We start from the raw sequence: 18,441 nt of genomic DNA, 5'->3' as shown, positions 1-18,441 counted from the left end.
ATTTTTCGCCACAACGTCTAAACCTTTGCCGACAAGGTGTTCTCACAGATGTACAGACCGTCGAAGGCGTCACAGGTCCGGGCGTCCGCACCAGATCTGCAACAGTCTTACAATTGAGATCCACGTGCATTTCTGGGGCCACTGAGATAGTGAGCGTCGTCAAGAATGGATCCAAATACAGTATATGTCTACAATACAGCCGACTGGCGACGGTCCGAGTCCGAAGCACACAAGTGACCCAAAGACGACGCTATGATCGCTTTGCGCGTTTCTTTGGGTTCTTTTCCGTTTCCTCGGTGTTGACCGCGGATGGACGTGGCGGAGGTCCGCTGAGCATGCTGCGTTTTTTGGCCGTTCTTGAGTAGTGCGCAAGCACCCATTCGCGCTCAGCTTCCGATTGTTCGATCGTTCCTTGACGAATCTCGTACGCTGTTCAACGTACCAGGTCATCATGATGCCATAGCAAGCGCATCGCGAAGAACTCACGCTTCATCTCAAATCGCGGCCCAACTTCGGCGAGCTGAATTTGCTTTGGGGGAATCTTCATGAAGACGTGGTGCCGGAAAGAGATGAAGTCATCCTCATTCGCGAACGTCATGACGCGTTTGCTATCTTCCTTTGGCACTGGGAACAGATGCTTCAGGACGTCGCGGATGCGCTCGCCTAGCTCGACGAAAAGTTTTCGAAGATGATGTGGGGGTATTGCTCCGAAACGGTAGAGGACTTGTAAGACGCGATGTCGTGCCGCAGCTGCACGTTGTGTAGCGTAAAGTATACGGTCGGTCCGTGCGGGAAGTGGGAGACGATCATAGCATCTTGAGGGTGGCATGTTGAGATCGTGGATTGACCGCGAACGGAGGAAGACACGCACCTGGCACACCACGGTGTTCATGCAGGATAACGAGGTCTGTGACGTCGTTGGCTCTACATGCCTCCGCCAACTCTTTCACGACGTAGTTTCCTCGGTTTATGCGATGTGAGTTGGGGAACACGAGACGCATCTCCTGGAGGGGTAGCACTGGTATGAGAACCAACACATCGCAAAGGGTCCAAGGCGACACATACCTTCGAGAACTGCAGAAGCTTCGAGCTAGGATCTCGCGAAGTCGTGACGATGATTTTGGGGTCCATATCCCCGCGCGCGAGTACTCGTTGTCGATGTGCGAAGAAGGGTCTGAATTCCCCGCGCACGTTTGAGCGACCCGAACCTGACACTGACGGCACCCTGACGCACCTGCTTGCGCCTCGTCGAAAGCCAAGTCCTTCCCTAAAGTGCCTGCATCCTTCTTTAGCTCCGTAGGCAGCGCCTTTCCGTTAGCAAGCGCATCCTTGATTTGCTGCTTCCGAGCGTACGTCTGCCTCTCTTGGCTTCGAGCGACTTGGCATAGATGTACTGGCGGCGCTCGCGTGCTTGTCTTCGATCTATGTTGAGTGTCAGTACGACCGCAGAGCGCAGATATCCAGTACAGACGAACCATTATGGATAACGGAAGTGCATGAAAGGGTTATAAGGCCATAGTGAAGAACTATTCGCAAGGACTGGGGAGCCGCACAGTCAGCGCCTAGCAAAAATTCGATCAGGTCGTAGATTAGATTAGATGGAAGCAAGTTCAGCCATGATTGGCATGTATACACCAACAGTAACGACGGAACACTGATATATGCATTATTCAATCCTTGCTCACGAGATACATGAAGATAGTCGGATGAATGCCCATACAAGCCCGATAGCGCAGTATATACTGGTGAGCATAAGAGGAAGAAACTCGTAGCCCGATTCTGACGATCCATTCGCAGAGAAGCGGCGAGCTAGCAGAGGAAGAAGGGTGACCACCAGTTGAAGTATCGGAAACCCAGCGATGTAGATGCGTTCTACGACATCCATCACAACGAAGGGAACGCCTCGTGGGAAGCTGCGCAGGGTGATGAAAACAGAGTACACAGGAGGCAAAAGATTACGCACGTGTAGACCTGATGGTGGATAGGCCTCAGGACAAAGATGCACCACAGAGCAGAATAGATGATCTTGACAAGCGTCTCTGGAGCGGAATCAGCTATTACACACGGCTGTCAGACGACCTACATACCTGCAGGCGTAAACAGTAAAGGGAACAACGAGAATATTCCTGCCACAGAGGCTATTGTAAACGTACGGAAACTCTCATTGTCATCTGCGGCAAGCAAACTGCGGAATGTTAACGATTGTGCAGTATGACAGAGCATCACATCGTACCTCAGGGGAACCAGCACAAGCAAAATCGCTTTCTCGTGCACATGCCAACCAAACATGTAAGACGTGAAGCCGCACAGCGTCAGTGCAGTGACGAACGATTTGTATGACATGTTGGTCCAAAGCTTGCCCATGTAGATCTATCGCAGGGCGCGTCAGTTTTGGATGGCTGCAGATCAAACACCTAAACACTCGCCGTCTGGAAGGCAACAGTAATGGCGAAGGTGTGAATAGGCTTCACGTTTGGGATTACCGCAAACACTGTGTCCCCGACGAGACCGCGAGAGGTGGAGGCAACGCCTGATTCATTGACCGCCAGACCACCGAGCTGTCCGTGACCGATAACTACGAAGGACGAGGAAATGAGACGGATAAGAAACCAAGTTCGTGGACGGACCACGTACGCTTCAGTAGGATTCGGTCAGCCGCAGTAACTAGAGCCCAAACATTGGGGGCCCAGTAAGCGTGATTCAGTCCACGAGTAAAGGGGAAAAGCCTGCTAAGCAGTTGAGGGAGCTGCCCCATGAGTAAGAAGGGCCCAAGAGACACCAGGAATGTGAGAATGACAGCATTGGCGAGGGCGAGGAAGCGACCCGGAAGGAGTGTGTATGATGGCGACAGGCAGTACGAACGCAGGAGGTATATGAAGTAAGCAGGCTGTAGAGGCGCATGAGCACATTGACAAACGTCGTGAGCAATGAACTGACTGCAAGGTATAAATAGATGTGCTTGAAGTTGAGCAGAACAGCGAACAAGAACCCGCTTGCCAATTTGCGATCCTGTGACGGGGATGGTCAGCCCGAAAATTCACTCTAATGCCCACAAGGTCCGTACATTACGGGCCATGAGTAATGACCAGAGAAGGATGCCGAACATGAACCCGTTGTACTGGAAATGTATGTGGTCCACGATGAGGAACCCTGGGTGCAGAAAGAGTGACGCTGAGATGATAGACTGCATCTTGGGATTCTCTGCTCCTCGGGTGAACCTGAGCAATGATGTGAGTAGAAAATACCGTGGATGCAAGAGGCACACTCACTTGAGTGCAGCCGCCCCAAGCACCAGCTCAGTGACAATGACTGTCGTCCTCTGATATGCAACAACAGACCACGCGCCGTAGTGCAGATTATTGAGGTCGACGATTGCAGGGTTTACGAAGTAAGCTGGGATAGACAGCAGCTTCTCAAAATACGCGAAGAATGGGGGGTAGTCGAGTGCTACACTTTGGTCAGCGTGACCGCATCATACCTCAGACGGAACCAATACTCACTCCATTCCGATGTTGTCTACGGCCGACCAGTTGTATGTTTAGTGAAGGACTGTATTGGGCAGAAGAGGGGACGCATACATCGTAGTACCATTTAGACACAGGTAATGAATGGGTAATGGCGAGCCAGTTACGGTGCACCTCAAAGTCGGTGGATCGACTGTAAGCGGACACTCAGCGGGGGCGCGGAAAGGAGGTTGTAGACAGCACACACTATGCAGGAAAAAGCAGCAACTTGAGGCATGTCGACGCGACGAGAACCCCCCACTCAGGCTTCGATAGATCTACCCATGAGGCCCATCCGGTCTTGCCCTGTGGGGAGGCCGCCTTATCCTCCTTTTCAGCCGACACGCTCTCCTCCGGTATGGAGTCGGGCAATAGATGTGGCTTCTCCGGGCCTGTAAAAGTCGAGGACGAACGCGCCGTGACTGGCGACAGCCGAGATTGGCTCATCAGCGGAAATGGTTCAGAGATACGAACAGTGGTCTGTGGCAGAGCCTGGGGGACACAGAGGGGTGGTGGTAGAGCTGACGATGGAACCGGCGGGAGGCAGCTGGCAGAGGCCGCAGCACGGGTGCCACATCACATGATGCGGGGCAGTCGGACGCGCCGTGGCGAGTTGCGGATGTCTTCCGTACCACCACTACACCCCCTGCATTATCACTAGGGTCGACAGAAAAACACAATGAGTGATCAAGCAGCCGCAGGAAAAGTGGTGGCACATCAGGCCGAGCAACGGGGGTCAGTTCAACTATTACTGTGAACCCATGAGTGTGGCTCATTTGGTGCATTCTACTTGACTAGTGGAGTTCTCATGAAGCTCGTCATATTCGCCGTGTCCCTGGGGCTCGTACCAATATCCTCATACTTCATTTCTCGAGATCACCTTTGGAAAGGTTCGTTCGTCTGCTTTTCTATCGTGAACTGTGTCTCACGAGCTTCACTTGGCTATAGGGAATACAATATATGCTGCCATCACAGCGATTGTCGCAGCGAATTTGGTGCTCGTTGCCTACATCGTAGAATCTGTACGAGAAGAGTCCCGGGCCAGCGCGCGGGAAAAGCGGGCGTCGTCGGAATCCAAGAAGGATCGGTAGCCCGTCCTCCTATAGTACATATCGTCTGTCTCGTTCTACACTATATTATTCTTTTGCTCGTGACTGGCGCTACTGTGTTATTGCCGTGATTTGCACTGGACCCGCGGATGCTGCGAAAGCCAATCCTCTAAACTGGTTGGGCAATGGTTAACGCCCATACGTTGCAAAACTACGAGTGCCTTTCAGACACCTATATAAAGGAGATTCGAGAAATTAAAGCACTAAAAATACGGTAAATCAGCTAGTGAGCTACAGTGTGGTGAAACGAGCGTAAGGGTGGGCAGTATTCGTGTGAGGGGCTATCGATACAGTGAGTATAAAATGGAGCGGAGGTATCCCGAAAATGTCTCTGTCTCAGTCAAGGGGCGCGTGGTCCCGAGTATCCCGACGTTATAATCATTCAAACGATGTCGTCGCCAGGATGCAGCGACAGGAACGATACCGACGCGAACGACTGGTGCCGCACCGACTGCGGCACATCGGCCTCCGAACGCTCCGGCGTGGAAGGACGACTGTGCACTGGGCGCGTGTGCGCTGGCTGTGGTGGCACCGGTAGCGAAGGAGGGTTCATCGATGTTGGTTCTTCTTTCTTCTCTCCCAGGTCGAAGGAGTGGTCGATTGGTGTATTGATGAACGAAGGGATGCTTCCGATTGGGGTGAACGGCAAGGGCTTCTCATCGTAGTCGTGATCGGTGTCGATGGAGATGTTCGACGAGAGCCGACCCGAGAAGCTTTCGAGCGAATTGCGCCGCACATGACTGCGCTGCACGAACGACGGGATCGTGACCTCAGCGTCTCCTGACTTCGGTCTGCGATTGGAGAGGTTAGCGGTGAAAAATGATAGGGATTGTGGCCATGCTCACCCGAAGGACGACGAAGAATGGTTGCTGCGCCCGAGAGTAGTGAAGCCAACGCGCCTCGCGACCGACTCGAACGCGGACCTATAGTGCTTGCGGGCCTCCTCGGCAAAGCCGAAGAGGAGGAAGAAGGCAATGCCACATCCGACTGTAATCCAGATGCGGTACGCAAAGGCGCTTTCGAAACCAGGGATCTGGCGCCAGACAATCGCCGGGATTTGGTCGATGCGTGAAAAGCCGAAATGAAGGTCGTCGAGACCCGCCCACTGGTAGATCGGGGTTAAGCGCAGATTGACAACGATGTTGTATACGGAGAGAGGGACGCTGAAGAGGATCTCGGTGGCAGCGAGGCCCATGAGCCGGAAGTAGCGGTTGAAGGATAGGTTGGGGTTGTTCAACATGAGTTCCTTGAACTGCCGTCGCCTCTTGAAAAAGGCATGGAGGGTGAGACTGCAGTATGTTGCTGAAACCAGACCAATGGGAATGGGCCAGGCGACATAAAGGAAGTACGAGAGAATCGTATTAGGATAGGCCTCCATGCAGCCGAAGCCTTCGTAGATGTTGTAGCGGTGACCCTGGTAGAACCAATCTGTGCAACAGATTAGCCATGTGAAAACTCCTCCCAGCGGACACTACTCACAGAGACAGATAGAGACAACAGGAATGCCCAAGCCAATGGCGAGGTCGGTAATCATGTTACGGCGCTTGTCGGCGCGAGTGATCGACACTGCAGAGACACTGGCAATGTGATAAAGCCGGCGATTGATGACAAGGGATGCACAGCACACGCCGATGGATGAACCGATGACGAAGTGCGTTGCTAAGTGAGAAAATATTATGTCGCCTTTTGAGCCCGAAGATTGAAAGTGAGAAACCATTGGCACTAACTGATGTCACACCAGACGGGCGCCCAGTCGATTGCATTGTCTCTCCAGACTACGAGGTTGATAAAATTGATCAAATTCTGGGTGCCCATCCAGAAGATGTACAGCAGACACCCAATATTCCATGCTGTTCAACCGACGTCTGTACGTCAGAGCAAATCCGCTTCGGGGACTTTTGTGACATACCTTCTAGGTGCCAGTAGACTGGAATGGTGACCAAGACGAAGGCAATGAACGAGAATGCAGCCTCGACTTCGACCAAGGCAAGGAAGGAGTTCGTCATCTTGCAGACGAGCCTCGCGCTCTGCGACTTGAGGCTTAGATTGTACGGAAGAAGGGAATTCGAAGGGAGAAAACGCGAGGGTGCGCTTCGAAGGCGTCGCGCGCGGTCTCGGGCGGAAGGGAGGGGAGAGGGGATGAGTGGCGACAGTAGTCGTCGCGGTACTCCGCTTTGATTTATCCTCCCGTACGCATGCCGTTTTAGGCCGGTGTTGTACTTGGCCACTGGAGAGGAGACCGGTTACTTGCACCTTCCGTATTCGGACGCTTGCTTATACTTCAAAAGCGCGTAGGGCGGAAGACAATGCATAGGTCCCGGCGTGGCCCGGGACGTCGGTGTCTCGAAGACACTTCTTCCGAGAGATGGCTAGAGGAGCGTGAAGGGGGAGGCCGAATTGGGAAGGCCGCGGGTGTCCACCGAACAAATCCTTCTTGTAATGAGGGACCGTATTAAGGCGCTGAGCGCTGAGCCTCCAGACTCCTTCATTGGGCTGTGGCGCATACTTCGTTTCAACTGCGCATCCTACACTTGTTCTCCGGCCGCCGCCCTGGCTGCGACCGCGTTATTGATCATTCTGCAACATACAAGCCCGCCATATAGAGTGCCGAGCCGAGCAAGTTGCAACAGACACGTGAGTGGCTAGCTGGCCAGCTGGACGGTTGACATTATTAGTCACACTAAGTCGTGGGGATAGTGCAAACAAATGAATCATACTGGAGTCCGATCCTCCTAGGCAGTTTCCCGTTGACAGTCGAACGTCGTAGATCTAGCGGGAGTCGACACCCAAGCCCGAGTCGGATGAGCTAAAAAGGAAGGGAATTTTATCAAACGCCGGTGTCGTTCCCGGCACACGATGGCGCGCGCTTCGGTCTGTACAAGCCACGAAATTGCAACAGTTCTTTGATCAAGTTAGAAAACACCATGGATGCTGTCGTCAAAGGGAAATGCGTGGATAGTGAGGTATAACTAAGGGAATACAGGAGATAGTACAGCGATGATGCTAGTGCGACAATTCTATGAGTAGTGTACGATGATGCAATGCGATAATAAGATAGCTCCACAGCAACGACCAGAAATCAGAAGTCCTCGTCGAGCGAGCTGATGAAATTGTTAGTCATGAGAACAAAAGGGGGCAGAATAGGTAGGCACTCACAAAGTCTTGCTTGTTGAGACTTCCGCGGTCGTGCTCTGCGCCGACGTGCTGACACCTGCCTTTGAGTAGTCCGACACACGCTTCTCGAAGAAGTTGGTCTTGCCCTGCAGCGAGATCATGTCCATAAAGTCGAAGGGGTTGGTGACGTCGTAATGCTTCTCGCCGCCAAGAGCAACAAGCAGGCGGTCCGCGACGAATTCGATGTATTGGCACATGAGCTTAGAGTTCATACCGATGAGCGCGCATGGCAGCGCATCGGTGAGGAACTCCTGCTCGATCGCGACGGCTTCCGCGATGATCTTGCGGACGGTTTCGGGATGCGGACGTCTCTTGAGGTGGCTGAAGAGCAAGCACGCGAAGTCGGTGTGCATGCCCTCATCGCGAGAGATGAGCTCGTTGGAGAAGGTGAGGCCGGGCATGAGTCCACGCTTCTTGAGCCAGAAAATGGACGCGAAAGACCCCGAGAAGAAGATACCCTCGACCGCAGCGAACGCCACGAGACGCTCGGCGAACGTAGAATCCTTGTCGGAGATCCAGCGCAAAGCCCAGTCAGCCTTCTTCTTGATGCACGGAATTGTGTCGATGGCGTCGAACAAGTGCTCGCGTTGAGCAGGATCCTTGATGTAGGTGTCGATGAGGAGGGAGTATGTCTCGGAATGGATGTTCTCCATCATGATCTGGAAGCCGTAGAAGCAGCGGGCCTCGGCGGCCTGCACCTCGTTGGAGAAACGCTCAACTAGGTTCTCGTTGACGATACCATCTGACGCGGCAAAGAAGGCGAGGACATGGGATACGAAGTGGCGCTCATCGTCGTTGAGGCGGTTGTTCCAGTCGTGGAGATCCTTGGAGAGGTCCATCTCCTCCGCGGTCCAGAAAGACGCCTCAGCCTTCTTGTACATTTGCCAGATCTAATGTGGCTCAGCACGACTGCGGCCGGGAAATACGGAGCTTACACACCTCATGGTACTGAATCGGGAAGAGAACAAACCGACGTTTTGATTCCATGAGGAGGGGTTCCTTGTCTAAGCAGGCGGTCAGGACGGAGGGTCACGCGCGGCCGACGAGCAGACTCACGCTCGGGGAGATCGATATCGCCGACCCAACGTTTCTTGGGTGCTTCCTCCTTAGCCTCCACCAGTACGATCTTCTCCACCTTCGGACTGACGAGAGTCATGTTGTGCAGAGCCATCGTAGCCTAGTACAGTCAGAGGCGGCCAAATGGGACTCGACTAGGCTTGAAAACAGACCTTCTTGGAAGGAGTGATGGGAGAAGGCATACGAGGAGGGGTGACGAGACCGGCAGTCATGGCAATGATGAAATAGATTGTGACAAGAAGATCGGGGAAGAGATGTAGGTGGAGGTCGTCGTTGAAGAACGAAAGAAGCGAACGCGAAGTGGATTAAATACGTGGGTGCGTTCAACAGCGCGTAGCGACGCGTTGTTTGTCTCTGTTGACGCGTCGACGCGTCTCATATATAAGGGCTCCCCGACGTGCCCGTGAGAATCTGAGCGGCCCCGCCAAGTAAGGGCGCTTCGGCAGACCTCGTCATGTGCTCAACATTGTCACAGGACGCGTGACATCACGCGATTCATTGCCGAGCACTGAGCGCCTGTGCGTCACGACGAGCTGGAGCCGCCGGAGCGCGCTCCGTCATCCTCCTCGGGCCCGTGCTCTCTTCCGCTTCTGTCTCGCACAGTGTGCGCTGGCCGCCCGGCCCTATTCCTCTACCATGTCGACGCTCACCACAACGATGTGTGCCCCATCCGTTCACCCACAAGATGAGCTCTCCCGCTACCTCCCCCAGGCCGCCAAGAAGTCCTATTGCCAAACACCGTCATTCAATGAGCACCCCGGATGCGGATGCGAAAACGACGAAGCGACACACCACGGACCCCTCGGAGGACCTACATGAACGGTTCATTGGCGAAGTCGAACTGCCTGAACGTACGTCTACAGTGATTTTCGCCGTCTATATGCCACCTCAGCGCAACCTCAGATCTCGAACCTTTACTGATGGAGACCGACCGACGGTTCGTCTTGTTTCCCATACAATACGATGAGGTGCGTCTCTTTCTACACGACCCATGAGTCGGCGTGACCGTTTCGCTCCAGATCTGGCAAATGTACAAGCGTGCACAAGCATCCTTTTGGACTGTCGAAGAGATGACCTCTCCCACGACTTGTGGGATTGGAACGGGAAACTCACCAACAACGAACGGCATTTCCTGTCTTACGTTCTAGCGTTCTTTGCGGCTTCGGATGGCATCGTCAACGAGAACCTGGTCGAACGTTTCTCCAATGAGGTGCAAGCGGCGGAAGCCAGGTGCTTTTACGGCTTTCAAATCATGATTGAAAACGTCCATTCCGAGACGTATTCTCTCCTCATAGATTCATACATCAAGGATCCTGCCGAACGCGCTTCTTGTTCGACGCCATGGAGACGATTCCCTGCATCCGCAAGAAGGCTGAATGGGCCCTCCGTTGGATATCGGACGAACAGTCGGCGTTTGCCGAGCGTCTCGTAGCGTTCGCTGCGGTTGAGGGTATATTCTTCTCGGGGTCTTTCGCGTCCATCTTCTGGCTCAAGAAACGCGGTCTCATGCCTGGCCTCACTTTTTCCAACGAGCTCATCTCCCGAGACGAGGGAATGCATACCGACTTCGCGTGTCTGCTATTCCACCACTTGCGTCGGCGGCCCCACCCGAAGCGGGTGGAGAAGATCATCACCGAGGCAGTTGACATCGAGAAGGAGTTTTTGACAGGTATGGCCTGCTCGTTTATGGTCCGGACACCACCTGACTCGCACGTTCACCTCAGAGGCTTTGCCTGTCTCCCTAATTGGGATGAACGCGGACCTAATGCGTCAGTACATCGAGTTTGTGGCCGACAGACTCCTGGTGTCGCTCGGCAATCAGAAGCACTACTATGCAACAAATCCCTTTGACTTCATGGACTTGATCTCTCTACAAGGGAAGACAAACTTCTTCGAAAAGCGCGTGTCTGAGTATGCAATGGCCAATTTCAACACGGCATCTTCAACAGAGTCGGACGCACCCTCGAAGGGGCCGGTAGAGCGAGTATTGTAAGTGATGAATGATCAGTCATCAGGAAGTTCGCTAACGTTTGTGATAGCACTTTGGATGAAGACTTTTAACGCGATCTCATAGGTGTCGTTATGCGACTAGATGTACCACAGCAGTACTCCAGATGCTTTGTACCTTAGTACCGGACTATACCGTAGACACCGTAGTTATCGAGTTGCTAGATTACCACTCCGTACCACTCACCTCAGTCGATGTACACTAGTCGCCGAATACTCACCCCTACTCATTGTATAATCCATGGAATCATGCTGGAACACTGGATGACAAGCATATGTTACGGCACATCCGCGGCCGTGATCATGTCGATGAGAGTCAGCCTTGGGATACAACACAGGTGGATAAGACTACAACAGTGAGTACAAGAAGTCCAGCGCGTCACTTCTTCGAAATATGAACAACTACAGTCAAACCGGTCAGCGAGCATTTATAAGCCAGGGAGAAGGAACATGCCATCTTCATCCTCCAGAACATGATCTAGTCCGACCTTCTGACCTCGTGCGTGCTTGGCGCTTGCTCCCCACACAATCGCGCTGAAGGCGGAAATGTGTCAGCCAACGCCCTGAACCGTGGTATTCAAGACAGAGAAAACCTACTATTTCATTTGCTTTGCGATTTCCTTGTGGATGGCCATGCAGAAATCTTCAACCGTGCATTTCCCGCGTCGCAGGACGACGGGAGCACTGTAGTCTGGTGCCAGACCGCGAGGTTTGGTATACACTCGAACCAGGTTAAGCGTTTGCCACATCATCTCGATGAGCTCGTCGATGTTCCACCATTCACGGGATGAGACGGGGACGCTCATCGGGATGCGGTAGAGCAGATCCAGCTCCTCTATAGAGATAGCGTCGATTTTGTTCAGGACCTGCAGACCGCAAGAGTGATCCATTAGATTCCTCCAATCCGTCGGGAGCACGTTACAACGGTTACTGACGTAGATGGCTGGGATATACACTCTTCACACAATGTCAGTATGCGATGTGATAAGGCAAGGCAACCACACTTGCCTGTTACCCTCGATCACGTCCACCAAATCATCAGCGGTTGCACCTGCTTGACGGATGGCGACATCTACATTGTTGATACGATATTCACTGAGGACAGCTTTGATCTCATCATGATCAATGTTCGTGAGAGGGACAGTGTTCGTGATCGCAATGCCACCCTTGTCCTTCTTGCGTACAGTGATTGCTGGCGGCTTCTTGTTGAGTCGGATGCCAAATCCTTCCAACTCACCCTCAATGATGGCTTTGTCGCCGAGGGGTTTTAGTACGTCGAGGACGATGAAGATTAAGTGACAGGTCCGAGCAACTGCATAAAGGCGGCGTTAAACTATGGTCCACGGGAACATGCGTACGACATCCATACCAGCGATGACTGAAACAGGCAGATATCTTGAGTGAGCGCGCCCAGTGATCTGAACAGCACTTAACATCTACACACCTTGTCGTCCACGACCTCGGCCATCATTTGCACCCTCGATGATTCCGGCTACGGCTCATGAGTTCCAGCTGCCAAGAAGAAGTCCAAACGACGCACGTAGGTCAAGGATTTGTATCGGCGCTCCATGCACCTTAACCGTTCCGGGCACTGTGGTGAGTGTGGTGAAGTCGATCTCTGACGCCTCGGAGTGTGTGCCCGTGAGTTTTGACATCAGGGTCGACTTGATGTGGAATTTGGAATGAGCAACTGGCATGCACAGGCCCAAACCACGCACCTTTCCCACTGATGGGAAGCCGACGAACCCTACTGTTGCAATCCCCGTGCGCGCGACGTCGAAACCCGGGCCTCCCCCACCGCCTCCGCCGCCCGTGGGTCCGAGGAGCTCGCGCCGGAGCTTCGCGAGCTTGGCCTTGAGCTGGCCGAGATGGTAGCTCGTGGCCTTATTCTTCTGCGCTGCGCGGCATGATGGTGTTCAGCCAGGGCACGATCGGGGGACGGCGCGCGAAACATACTCCTGGCCTGCGGAACTGAGCACGACTGCGGCGGTAAAAAGTGCGGGCGGACTCACCATCTCATCTTCGACTTCCTTTGTTGGGGGGAGGGCGGGCGGTGAGCACAATAGACGGGCGGCGAGGGTGGACAACTACCTTGATCTTCTGGACGGTGGTCATTGTGGCTGGTGGAGAATAGACGGCGGGCGCCTGTGCGCGAGAGTGCCCATAATGCACGGGCGTCTGACGGCGGTTAGGCGGGCGCCACAGAGAAACGACGGTCGCGACGGACCTGCCACGGCCTCTCTCGTGCTTTCACGACCCCAGCCCTCTCCAGACTCCAGCCCGCCCCCCCTCCGCCGCCCATCAAACTGTCCTGATCTACAGACCGCCCCTTTCCTCAAAGCCCAGCATCGTCTCGGTCACCGCTCAGGTTCGCCTCCGGTCGTTTTCCCAACAGCCGCTCCTTCCCTCCGCGACTTGGCTGGCCCGGGCGCTGCTCTCTCACATCGAGGCTGCCCCCACGTCGCACAACACTCTTTTGCCCACCATCCTTCCCACCCGCGAACCTGTGACCCTCCATGTGTAAAGGCGCAACATGGAAACGTGAGGTCGTCCCCGACCACAAGGTTCGTTCCCCCACAGTCGTCCATGTGTCGCTCGTGCTGAGCTCCCGCTTCATTCCTAGTTCGACTTCCTCGACACTCGTGACTTCAGGGACACTGGATTTGGCATGCGGATGAAGTGCGTGGCTCGTCTTGGTGTTCACCCATTATCGCATGCTATTTCTATGAGATTAACTTGGGGCCCTCAGGTACCTCTGGCTCTACATCGGCGTGCTTATCTCCTTCCTCGTCTACGTTTCCGACATTTTCACAGCGATCACCATGCTCACAACCACATCATGGTCAAACGCTATCTTCAACAGTTGTCCCAAGAACAACAGCAACGGCTGTGTTTACATTCCTTTCAGCATTGGTCGTTGGTTGTTCTTCGGATGTGTCATTGCGTCGTTCATATTGGTGCGTCGGTACGCTGTTACAGTGTCACCAGAGGGTTCATACTCTCTGCAGCTTGCGTATGATTCATACAAGGCCAGGAAGATCATCCAGAGCCGTGATATCTCCTACGCCTTCACCAACGTAATGGCCAACAAGTACTACTCCCTTCGTAAGACTCCTTCTATCGTCTGTCTCCTTCCAGCTCTTCATGCCTTCACAGGGTCTTACGACCACTTCTGTCTCTTCGATCACATCTCGGCCTCTACGAAGCGGATGGATGACTTCGCTTTCTTCGTCTTCTTCACCTTCAAGAGTAAGCACCTTGTATTCAGCTCACTCTCCTTCGGCTAACTCGGCACAGGTTGGAAGCGAATTCTGTTTGCCGATGGCCCTCGTCAGTCTATCAACGCCCTGACACTCTACGCCTTCTACCTCTCCAAAGAGGATGATGGCGACTGGTACGACATCAAGAAGTACTTCCAAGGCACTTACATCACCTCGGCCCTTACCGTGTCCACGGCCTTCACTGTCACCGTCTTCGCGATCTCCCTCCTCATGCTCATCGTTGCCGGCATCTGCTACATCCCCCTGCTCATGCACATTCAGGGTAACCTGAAAGAGTACTGTTGCTACAAGGTTGACAAGGTAGGCGACCATGTTGACACGTTAGGAGTGTGGTCTCACTCTGTCACTCTTCGCAGCGTATCGCCGAGATCATCAAGCGCAAGAACAAACAGCGTCTTGCGAAGGCCGCCGCTCTTGCGAAGAAGGAGGCTGCCGGCGACTACTCTCACCTCAAGAACAAGAAGGGAGATCTCATTGCGAAGCCACTTCCTCAGCCTACCCTTCCGAATCTCTCTGTCGACGACGACATCAACGACACTGCCTCCATGCGCACTCGCGGACCGGCCCCAAGCACCACTTACGCAGGTACCGACTACTACAGCGAGTACAAGGTACCGATGGACTATGCTTCGGAGTACCCTACGGACTATCCCCCCATGCCAGCATACGCAGGAGGCTACCACCAGTATAACGGTTCAATCGGCACGCTCCCCGAGCACGGCGGTCCGCGCTACGACGACGACAACGCCAGCCAGGTCCATCTCACCTCCTCTGCGGCGCCGTTGGGTCATGCCGAAGGCGCGTACGGAGCATACGAACAGTACGACCAGTATCGCGCTGCCAGCGCCGCTCCGGATTATCGTTCGCAGAGCACGGCCCCCGACTACCGTTCGCAAAGCACGGCCCCCGACTACCGCTCGCAAAACACAGTGCCCGACTACCGCACGCAAGCCTCCGTCCCCGACTACCGCTCTATGAGCACTGCGCCAGACTACCGCTCTGGTAGCACTGCGCCAGACTACCGGTCTGGTAGCACGGCACCAGACTACCGTTCCGCTAGCACTGCGCCGTATGGCTACCAAGGCCAGCAAGAGTACATGAACAACCCGTACTCACCCTCCGCCCACCAAATGCTTGATCACCATCGGCAGCCCGATCCCTACGGGTACCAGCAACAGAGCGGCGGCGGAGATCAGTACTACAACGGTAGTGGACACGGTCACGCCATGTAGTTGTATCACAGCCGTTCGACATTTCCCCCGTAGTACTTTCGCACCTTGTTACGCTTGCCCCATCTACGTACCCGTTCCTCCGTCATCCCCTGCTGCTATCCTCCGTCCCTCCTTTCACCTTCCGGTCATTCCTTGCATGCGGCAGTTCGTTTCCGTCTTTTCCTCAGATCGTACCTTCACTCGCGTTCACTTATTCTATTGGTAGTGAAGGACGCTGTAGCATCGTAATCGCCTCGCGGACTGTAGAAATCGACTCGTGCCCCCGGATGCAGCAGGCTGTCTTCCCCCCAAGCATTCATGTCGCATGCCGAGTTTCAGCTGTCCATGCATGCACCGTCCGATTGTCAACAGAGGGCGACTGCGGCGGCGTAACCTGCACCCTCGAAGCTCGCCATTCCGCGCGTTCTCGGTCCGCCTGGCTGCGTCGCCAGCCTGGGGTGCCCGTGCGCAGGTCCGCGTCGGCGGCGAGGGGCTGCCCGAGCGGTCCCATACGGTTCCAGGGCCACAAGATGAATGCCAGCCGGGACTTGATCAGGCCAAGTGAGACCTGTTGCACGCACGCGTCCGAGGACCGCGTCAGCCTCAAACCGCTCCAGCTGTGGATCGGAGGGGAAGGGTACCCACCGGGCCGTAACGATTGCTGTCTTCAGTGCGAAACGGCTCGTCGCCTGGGTTTAATACGACCGGTGGCCGGTGATCCGCAATGGCAGATGGCGGTGAGGTGGGTACGGATGTGGGTGTCGACGCGGCAGAATACGGGCGAGAACGAGACGCACCTTCGACCCACGCGTGGCCCTGGGGGACGCACACCTCCGCGTGTGGGTATGGCGGCAACGTTTTGACCTGCCCCAAGAGGAAGGTAACAGGTACGCGGGATGGCAGGACAGTTAAGTGACAGGTGGACGCACCACGTCTCCTTCGAGCGCGACGATGCGCTTCACCACCAGTTTCGAGTCCACAGGTGACCTGTGCGGTACGACGTTAGAGTGCGCGACCAGTCCTAGGTGATAGTAGTACGGACTTGAGGGCGACGACATCCCCGCGCTCATACCGCCGCGCGTACGCGACCGAGAACCGGTCGAAGAGGACGACGTCTCGCCAGGGCGAGTCGTCCGGGTTCAGCGTGGGCTAGCTGGCCGCGCGGCACGGTGAGCACTTCATTCCGCCCGCCGTGAGGCCGGTGGAAACGTACCTGCATGCTGCGCCCGTAAACAGCCTTAACTGTGAAGCCATACTGGCTGACACAGGCGGCGAGCGGGAGCCAGAAGAGCACGGCGAGCGAGGTCTTGACGACCGGGCGCGCGTCGATCCAGGCGCGACGCGCCTCGCGGTGTGCGCGGAGCCGCGCGCGAGCGGCGCGGAGGGCTTGCATGCAAGAAGGGAGCTTGCGTCAAGTCGTGACGGCGAGGCGAGAGCCAAGTGGTGAGTACTTGAGTACAGAGCGTCGACGAGTGAGGATTCGGGACGGTAGGAGACGGTCGGAGCGCTGGTGTCGCGACCCCGCAAGCCGACGCGCGCAGCGCTGGAATTGGGGCCACCATCGTCTCCGACGTACGCTGTGAAGCAACGGGGCCTGCCTTCTCCTACCCCATGTTCAGACACTCACAGGGCGCGCTTGCTGCAATGGAAGAAGACCGTTCAGCAACGATATTGCCATACGATGTGATACTTGGTATCTTGGAGGAATCAGATCACTCTACCCTCTACTCTTGTTCCCTGGTCAACCATATGTTCAAAGAGGCCGCCGCCAAACTCCTGTATCGCACCGTTAGGTATTTGCCACAGACGGATGGGTGCGTCGCAGATAGGATCCAGGTGAGTGCCTCCCCTTTGAAAGTCCAGAATCGTTCGGAGGGATGCTCACATTCCTCCGGCAGGTTGGTTTATTTACTTCGGCCCAACTTCCTCATAATGCACCCTTGGTCAGACATTTAAGATCATAGGTATGCCCTGCAAACATTCACTGTATCGTTCCTGAGCACGAACACATAGGATATTTCATCACATGGCCGTCAGACCTGGTCACGAGGCCTCGGGATAGCTTTCGACATCGATTGATATCAGCGATGCCAAAATGGTCCTGTCTGGAGACTGTGGTCCTGAATCCGGGACTTGACTATTTATGCCTGATGGCCGACGCTCTCCCTGTTCTGATTCGTTTGCCCCGCCTCCGAGCTCTCAAGCTTCGTGATGAAGACATGTCTAGGATGCCAACGGGTGCGAAGAAGGGGCTCGTGCAACTCCGCGGACTCGAACAGTTAATCATCGTGGATCCTTCTCGCACTGTGACCAACCTACTGCCGGCACTTTTGGCCAACTTACATTCGAAACTGACGACATTCCGACTGCCTGTACGTCACAATCCCGAAGGTCTGCCTATCAAATGTGTATTCACCCGCAGGCAACAGGGTGGATGTGGATCCGTTACGCCTGATATCCTTCAATCAATCGTCGGGTACTTGAATGGCGTTACTAATTTCGGTCTTGGGGATGCGCCTCAACTCAATCATGACCAAGTGTTCGCATTCGTCCGTGCCTTCCTAACTGGTCTCGTTCAGATACTCCTGCTGCCTGGAACAACTTGTAAGCATGGCCGCCGGCTCGTTACCGGCCGACTCTAACGAGTTACGAATTTCTAGCAACCAGAGCAGCACTTCTATCCCTTTCTGCCACATCTTCAGCATCTCATCATCTACTACCATCCCCGTATCGAGATACGCTCTGGAGCCCTGTACATGTGCAAAATGATCCGCCGCCTGATATCCTCGAGCTCGTTGCGCACACTCCGTGTGTACCCTGTCCGGTGGGAAAGCTACATCTACCCTCATTCGACTCTCTTCTCGAACACCTCTTGGCAAGACATGCGACCACTCTCACTGTACTCGATTTGCGAAAAATCTTGTCGGCAAGTGCGTACTCCAGAAGTCGTGTTCGACATACACCCGGCTAGAAGAGATCCGGGTATTTGTTACTCCTGACGTCGTGGTGAGCTTGTACTTGCTTCGCGTTGCTACTGCTGTGTGACATTAGCCCCTTTTCAGCATCTCCTACCTTCTTT

The 18,441-nt window shown here is 54.6% G+C and overlaps 8 protein-coding genes across 8 annotated transcripts; 2 read left to right on the top strand and 6 right to left on the bottom strand.

Annotated features, from left to right (window-relative positions):
* Window positions 1-250: 250 nt before the first annotated feature.
* Window positions 251-1,478, bottom strand: BXZ73DRAFT_87694 (Brix-domain-containing protein; the record flags this gene model as incomplete). The annotated part of the gene is given in 9 exon segments (XM_048024682.1): window positions 251-429; window positions 487-667; window positions 715-815; window positions 872-1,004; window positions 1,066-1,090; window positions 1,114-1,174; window positions 1,235-1,359; window positions 1,380-1,422; window positions 1,442-1,478. The coding sequence occupies 9 exon segments, from the start codon at window positions 1,476-1,478 to the stop codon at window positions 251-253; spliced, it is 885 nt and encodes a 294-aa protein (XP_047882167.1).
* Window positions 1,479-1,681: 203 nt separating this feature from the next.
* On the bottom strand, window positions 1,682-3,950 carry BXZ73DRAFT_87693 (glycosyltransferase family 57 protein; the record flags this gene model as incomplete). Its single annotated transcript, XM_048024681.1, has 12 exons — window positions 1,682-1,913; window positions 1,964-2,039; window positions 2,088-2,185; window positions 2,234-2,370; window positions 2,427-2,575; window positions 2,635-2,887; window positions 2,938-3,009; window positions 3,065-3,218; window positions 3,270-3,447; window positions 3,501-3,516; window positions 3,579-3,657; window positions 3,712-3,950. 12 exons carry the CDS (start codon window positions 3,948-3,950, stop codon window positions 1,682-1,684), a joined length of 1,683 nt encoding a protein of 560 aa, XP_047882166.1.
* Window positions 3,951-4,994: 1,044 nt separating this feature from the next.
* BXZ73DRAFT_40333 (STE3-domain-containing protein) lies at window positions 4,995-6,618 on the bottom strand (the record flags this gene model as incomplete). The annotated part of the gene is made up of 5 exons (XM_048018555.1): window positions 4,995-5,403; window positions 5,458-6,040; window positions 6,092-6,271; window positions 6,340-6,462; window positions 6,522-6,618. The coding sequence occupies 5 exons, from the start codon at window positions 6,616-6,618 to the stop codon at window positions 4,995-4,997; spliced, it is 1,392 nt and encodes a 463-aa protein (XP_047882165.1).
* Window positions 6,619-7,691: 1,073 nt separating this feature from the next.
* Window positions 7,692-9,075, bottom strand: BXZ73DRAFT_97383 (ribonucleotide reductase small subunit; the record flags this gene model as incomplete). Its single annotated transcript, XM_048027344.1, has 5 exons — window positions 7,692-7,713; window positions 7,769-8,676; window positions 8,726-8,790; window positions 8,843-8,963; window positions 9,016-9,075. 5 exons carry the CDS (start codon window positions 9,073-9,075, stop codon window positions 7,692-7,694), a joined length of 1,176 nt encoding a protein of 391 aa, XP_047882164.1.
* A 473-nt stretch (window positions 9,076-9,548) lies between these two features.
* On the top strand, window positions 9,549-10,856 carry BXZ73DRAFT_87690 (beta subunit of ribonucleotide reductase; the record flags this gene model as incomplete). The annotated part of the gene is made up of 6 exons (XM_048024680.1): window positions 9,549-9,714; window positions 9,767-9,831; window positions 9,883-9,901; window positions 9,934-10,127; window positions 10,211-10,532; window positions 10,588-10,856. The coding sequence occupies 6 exons, from the start codon at window positions 9,549-9,551 to the stop codon at window positions 10,854-10,856; spliced, it is 1,035 nt and encodes a 344-aa protein (XP_047882163.1).
* Window positions 10,857-11,249: 393 nt separating this feature from the next.
* Window positions 11,250-12,985, bottom strand: BXZ73DRAFT_87689 (developmentally regulated GTP binding protein 1; the record flags this gene model as incomplete). The annotated part of the gene is made up of 9 exons (XM_048024679.1): window positions 11,250-11,272; window positions 11,325-11,404; window positions 11,468-11,736; window positions 11,875-12,182; window positions 12,315-12,362; window positions 12,411-12,534; window positions 12,589-12,767; window positions 12,879-12,900; window positions 12,962-12,985. The coding sequence occupies 9 exons, from the start codon at window positions 12,983-12,985 to the stop codon at window positions 11,250-11,252; spliced, it is 1,077 nt and encodes a 358-aa protein (XP_047882162.1).
* Window positions 12,986-13,386: 401 nt separating this feature from the next.
* Window positions 13,387-15,383, top strand: BXZ73DRAFT_40318 (uncharacterized protein; the record flags this gene model as incomplete). The annotated part of the gene is made up of 7 exons (XM_048018549.1): window positions 13,387-13,434; window positions 13,494-13,549; window positions 13,620-13,827; window positions 13,879-13,975; window positions 14,027-14,119; window positions 14,168-14,451; window positions 14,508-15,383. 7 exons carry the CDS (start codon window positions 13,387-13,389, stop codon window positions 15,381-15,383), a joined length of 1,662 nt encoding a protein of 553 aa, XP_047882161.1.
* A 295-nt stretch (window positions 15,384-15,678) lies between these two features.
* Window positions 15,679-16,755, bottom strand: BXZ73DRAFT_87687 (LexA/Signal peptidase; the record flags this gene model as incomplete). The annotated part of the gene is made up of 6 exons (XM_048024678.1): window positions 15,679-15,930; window positions 16,008-16,051; window positions 16,160-16,226; window positions 16,292-16,349; window positions 16,405-16,511; window positions 16,576-16,755. 6 exons carry the CDS (start codon window positions 16,753-16,755, stop codon window positions 15,679-15,681), a joined length of 708 nt encoding a protein of 235 aa, XP_047882160.1.
* Between the last annotated feature and the right edge of the window lie 1,686 nt (window positions 16,756-18,441).

The sequence above is a fragment of the Epithele typhae genome (genome assembly GCF_022376455.1).
Source record: "Epithele typhae strain CBS 203.58 chromosome Unknown BXZ73scaffold_4, whole genome shotgun sequence".
In the NCBI taxonomy this organism is placed as follows: domain Eukaryota; kingdom Fungi; phylum Basidiomycota; class Agaricomycetes; order Polyporales; family Epitheliaceae; genus Epithele; species Epithele typhae.
Note: the sequence above shows the minus strand (reverse complement) of the source record. Positions and strands in the feature narration are given on the sequence as shown.